The sequence below is a fragment of the Lipotes vexillifer genome, unplaced genomic scaffold (assembly GCF_000442215.2).
Source record: "Lipotes vexillifer unplaced genomic scaffold, Lipotes_vexillifer_v1.1 scaffold1115, whole genome shotgun sequence".
Lineage (NCBI taxonomy): Eukaryota > Metazoa > Chordata > Mammalia > Artiodactyla > Lipotidae > Lipotes > Lipotes vexillifer.
In genome coordinates, this window is record NW_006792080.1 from 324,079 (window position 1) to 329,563 (window position 5,485).

Consider the following 5,485-nt stretch of genomic DNA (forward strand, 5'->3'; position numbering starts at 1 on the left):
GTCTCGCCAGCCGCCCGCGGCCCCTCAGCTCCTCGCACCGGCCCACTTGCCTCCTTTCCCAAACTTGGTGTTCTCTTGGCCCAGTGCCCACCTGGCCCCTCGCGTCCTCCTCAGGCCCCTCCCGGGGCACCCTCTGCTTGCCCACCCGCACGCGGGGCAGTTCCCAGGGCTCGGCCACAGGCCTCCTGCTGCGACCTGCTGGCAGCGGTGGCGGTTACTGATGTCCTCTCAGCCCTTAAACTCCTTGACCAGCTAGGCCCCCACCAGCCCCACTGGACAGAAGCAGAGAAGAGGCAGGGCTGGGAGCCGCACGCAGGCGCCTTCGCGGCACCTGTCCCGCCCCCCAGCCCGCTTCTCAGGCCCCAGCAGCACCTGCCCCGCCTCCCGAGCATCTGCCAGCAAAGCCCGCGGGCACCTGGAACGCAGCGCATCCGCACCCACCTAATGCCTGTGCCCCGTGTCCCCATCTCAACTGAGACGCTGACACAGCCGCCACCCCCTCCACAGCACCCGCTCCTGAACCCTCGCCAGGCACCATGCATTCTAACTCCCGCCTCTGCCGTCTACGCCGTCCCTCCCTTCCCAGCGCCTGCCCGGGCAGCAGCCCATCTGCCCAGGACCCCAGACTCAGCCTAAACCTCCACTGTGGCCCCATCACCCCGCCTAGAGCCCTCAGCCTGCTGCCCACACCGGCCCTTCTGCCTCCACCGCCCCTGCCTACTGGGAGCCACCCCCCCACCCCAAGAACCCTCTGGGTGACCTCCTCTGTGAGCCAAGCACCCTGCACGTTAGCTGTGTACCTGTGGCCCCAACTGGAGCCCTGGGGAGAGGCGGGTCTGTGTCTGATTAGACCGCCTGGGCTACATTCCAGAAACTGCTCAGCTGGAAGTGGGTCTTTGGTATCCCCTTCTCCAGGTGAGGAAACTGAAGCCCGGAGAGCCTTGCCTGAGGTCACTGATTCAGGGAGGGTGGAGCCAGCGTTCAACTTCACACCCCGAGGGACCCAGCCCGCCGCCCCAGAATCGTGCCTGTAAAACGCCAGCCTGGCTTCACTGCTGTCCAGTCACAGCGTGAGGAGCCACGGCTACTGAGTCCGAGACACGTGCCACGTGCCGAAATGGGCTTTCTTCACACGTTCTGTCAGTGGATCCTCACAACCATCAAACCCAGAGGGGACTCGGCAGAGCGCCCCCCGCAGGGCCCAGCCCCACAGCCTCACTGAATCTGCTCTTTCCGACACACCGCTCCCAAGACCCGGCCACCGGCTAAAGCCAGCCGAGCCCACCTCACGGCGCAGTTGACACGACGCACCTCGAAGCAACTTCCACGTACAGCGTCCAGGCGGCCGTGGCGCCGGCTCACACCTACCTTCCATGGGACACGCGAAGGGCTTGGTGCCCAGGTGGGTGACGCTGTGGCCCTTGAGGTGCTCGGCCCTGGTGAACGACTTCCCGCAGCCCTCGACGGGGCAGGGAAAGCGGCGGTCCTCGTCGTGCTTCCTGCGGGACAGAGAGCAACGGGCAGTGACCACTCACAGCCAGAGCGTTCCGTTCAGGAGGAGCAGCCTCCCCGAGACCCTCGTGAAGCCACGTCCCCCGCTCAGCAACCCCGCTCCTACACAGGCTGTCCACACCGCAGGAGACATCACCTCACGTACACACAGTCTTTCTCTAAGTAGACACCTCAGATCCCAACTGTGCAAGTACAGACAAACCAACCAACCAATCTCTCTGGCTCCCAGTGCAAAACAGGAGAACAAGGGGCTGCCCTGGTGGTACAGCGGTTAAGAATCTGCCTGCCGATACAGGGGACATGGGTTCGATCCCTGGTCTGGGAAGATCCCACGTGCCGCAGAGCAACTAAGCCCATGCGCCACAGCTACTGAGCCTGTGTTCTAGAGCCCGCGAGCCACAACTACTGAGCCCACGGGCTGCAACTACTGAAGCCTGCGCACGTAGAGCCCGTGCTCTGCAACAAGAGAAGCCACCACAAAGAGAAGGCCACGCACCACAATGAGAAGCCCCAGCTTGCCGCAACTAGAGAAAGCCTGTGTGCAGCAACGAAGACCCAACGCAGCCAAAGATAAAAATAAATAAAAATAAATAAATGTATAAAACAAAACGAAACAAAAACAGGAGAACAAGAGCTTCAGTGTCACAGCTGCTGAGAGGCCAAACAAGGGACACAGGCCAGGCGCCGAGTGTCACCTGCACAGAGGGCCCAGTCCTCCAAGGCGTCAACACCGCCGCGGGAAGTTTGTAAAGACACGACGCAGGCTTAGTCTATAACCTTAATTTTTTTTAAATATCGAATTGCATATTAACTATACCAGTTAAACTTAAAAACAAGTACACACAGAAAAACTGACTTTGGGGGATCAGATTCTGTGTGGTTTTCTTCTTAAAAGGTTTCTGAATTTTCCAAGTTATCCACGTTGGTTTTTTTTTTTATAACTTAAAAAAATCCAAAGATTATTCCACCCACAGGCTTCTACTACTAACAAACAACTCACCTGTTTTCAAAACTGATAATTCAACCAAAATGTAAAGATTACCTTTTGTGCCTCAGGAGTTTAGACATGCTGGTGAAGGTCCAGCCACAACTGTCAGAATCACAGATAAACGGTCTTTCGCCTTAGAAAGGAAAAAAAAAAAAAAATCACACCACGTGATTACAAACATGAGCTGCGCCGACGGCAGATGGGGTCCAGATGCCCCCGGCTTGTTACCTGTATGGCTTCTCAGGTGGATTTTCAGACGACAGGCTTTGTCATACTGTTTGCTGCATCCAGGGAAGGAGCAAGAAAAGAGTTCCTGTTCCCTGAAGTGGGCCCGGTTATGGGAGAACAGAGCGCTCACTGTGATGAACGTCTTCTCACAGCCTGAACAGAGAAAACACAAACCCTGCTCACTGGCGTGACAAAAATCACACAACACAGCTAAACCAGTCACCACCCCAGGGCGCTGCGTGCACTGGGGCAGATGCAGAGGAGGACGACTAAGGAGCATCTCCAGACAGTGAAAACCTTTGCAGCGAAAGTAGGGGTGGCTCAGGGCAGCCCACGGGTGCACAGAGGCCACCTGTCCCCATGTGACCGGGAGACACAGCACCAGATCAAGAGAAAGTCCTCCAGCACAGCCGTGCCCCCAGTTCTGTAGCTGAGACCCTGTGGACATGGCGGGAACTCAACTGCCCAGGTCGCCCATGTGACACCATAAACCCAACGGGAGAAATCAGAGACCAAGGAACAAGATTCCGCCTGGTCGGGCTGAGCTTGGAAGGGCTGCAAACGACTGCAGTAACACCTGGGACTTTTTCACCTGTGGGAGTGAGGCCGCATGCCCCACCCTCGTAAACGTCCCCCGGACGTCCTCGGCGGCTGGCAGCCCGGCCTCTGGCAACGCGCTTCTCTCCCCCTTTGGTCCATTTCCTCGGGGTTCCCTGCTCTGTGAAGGGTCACTGGGGTCATCTTTGCTCCCATGGCCTTTTTCCACCACCTGCATCAACCCCAGCTGAGCCACCAGGCTTTGCACATCACTAGTTCTCCTCTGACAGGAAGGTTCAGAGCTCCAACAGGGCAGAAAACACGAGGCTACGAGAGGCTTACCGGGAGTCTCCACTGCAGCGCCTCTCAGAGCCTTCACGGTGCTGCCAGGTGCGCACGGCGCTCTGCAGGACAGCCCAGGGAAGCCCACTTTTCACAGCGACACTTAACTGGGAAACGCTGATCTTCCTAAATGCCTTACAAGCCTCCTCTCGGGCATAAATCTGTGTATGCCCAGCAGCCCCAGCCATTCCTTACTTCGGGCCTTGGTGTCTTCTCACCCTCCGTCAGGGAGGTCTGAACAGGCTGAGTCAGTCTCTGCCTCAGCAAGAAACACCCTCCCCCAACCGACAGTCAAGCCTCCTGACCCAGCTCTGCAATCCTTCCCACTGGAGCCTCCTCAGCGCCCCACTGCGTCTACCTGGGTCACCCCTCAGGACCCTCCGGTCTGGAACATTCACGCAGCTTCACTGGCCCCTCTCCGGCTCCCGCCCACCTCAAACAAACACCCCGCGTACCATTCACCTCAAAACCCCAGGGGGACCCCGTGCCCAGAAGCAGGCTGGACCCCTGATCCTCCTGGTGCTATGCTCAGAAGGATGCCCCTGAGCTTTTTACTAGAGAGCGGTCCGCAGACCGCCGCCAGATTCCGAATGCAGGACCAAGCATTCGGGACCAGTTGGCCTACAGCCATGCTCTCCACAGAGACGGGCTGCACAGGACAGGCCAGGGCACGTGGGAAGAAAACACGGGAACCTGGTAACATGTGAATTGTCTTCTGCCCTTTCAAAATCCCACATGTGAGTGCACTTCATGACATACATTCTAAGGAGCGCACTCCGCGTCCATGACGCATCAGCAGGGTCGCCGGGCACACACTCGCGCTTCTCTTTTAAGGAAGGGCACCTGGGAGGCCCTCGGGCACCCTGCCCCCAGCCCGCCCTACCGCCCCCATTCCCTGCCTTGGCTCTGCAGCGTGGCCCCGGCACCGCAGCCCCTCCTTCCCAGGCGGGAACCTTCTCTCATGCAGACACAAACTCCCCCCGAGAGCAGCTAGAGCTGCCTATCCCGGTGGAGAGTTCAGGGCCCTCACAGCGGAGAAAGACCCCTCCGCCCACAGCATCCACCTACCCAGAGTCTCTCCGTCTGAAGATAAGGACGACTTTCAGAACTTTACGCAACTGTGAAGCCCGAAAGAAACAACGCTTTCAACGGCACAATAGTGGATGCACCGCAACCCCGCGATCATCCCCTCGGCGCCTTAAGGCGTCGCCTGGGCCGCGTGGCCCTGCGTCCCTGCAGCCCGGGGCACGCGCCTACACGCCGGACGGAGCTTTTCTAAGTGACGAGACCTGCCTCAAACTCCCGTCTCCGTGAACACGCCTGGTGGCCTCGCTCACCGGAAGCCGCCGGGGAAGGGCGCCGAGATTCTCCGAGCTGCTGCCCAAGCCTCGTAGCCAGGCGGGGTTCGGGAGCCACCGCGACCCCGAGCGGGAGAAGAGACGCCGCGCGGCGCGGCCCGCCCCGCCCCGCCCCGCCGGCGCCGCTCACCGGGAAAGTCGCACTTGTAGGGCCGCTCGGGCTCGAAGTGGCTGCGCTGGTGCGAGCTAAGCTTGGCGTGCGTGGGGAAGCGCTCGGCGCACACCTCGCACTTGAACAGGCTCTCCTGCTCGTGGCCCTTCATGTGCGCCCTGAGGTTGTAAACGGTGGTAAACTTCTTGCCGCAGCCGCCCACCGGGCAGCCGAAAGGCCGCAGCTTATCATGCGACTGCAAGTGCCGCTTGAGCTTGTACGACGTGGTGAAGGCCCAGCCACAGCCGTCCAGCGGGCACTTGAAGGGCCGCCGGCCCTGGCCGCCGCCGTGCGTCAGCAGGTGCACCTGGAGCTGGTGCTTCTTGGCGAAGGCAAGCGCGCACTGCGGCTCGGGGCAGCGGTACCCGG

At 60.0% G+C, this 5,485-nt stretch overlaps 1 protein-coding gene across 1 annotated transcript in view; it reads right to left on the reverse strand.

Annotated features, from left to right (window-relative positions):
• The window catches only part of ZXDC (ZXD family zinc finger C), a gene marked incomplete at its 5' end in the record, with an annotated part of 16,249 nt that extends 10,766 nt beyond the window's left edge, over positions 1–5,483 (reverse strand). Inside the window, 4 exons of the mRNA XM_007465290.1 lie at positions 1,369–1,499; positions 2,555–2,633; positions 2,729–2,881; positions 5,096–5,483. Of these exons, the coding sequence (XP_007465352.1) occupies positions 1,369–1,499; positions 2,555–2,633; positions 2,729–2,881; positions 5,096–5,483 (751 nt within the window). The remainder of the gene's footprint in view (positions 1–1,368; positions 1,500–2,554; positions 2,634–2,728; positions 2,882–5,095) is intronic.
• Between the last annotated feature and the right edge of the window lie 2 nt (positions 5,484–5,485).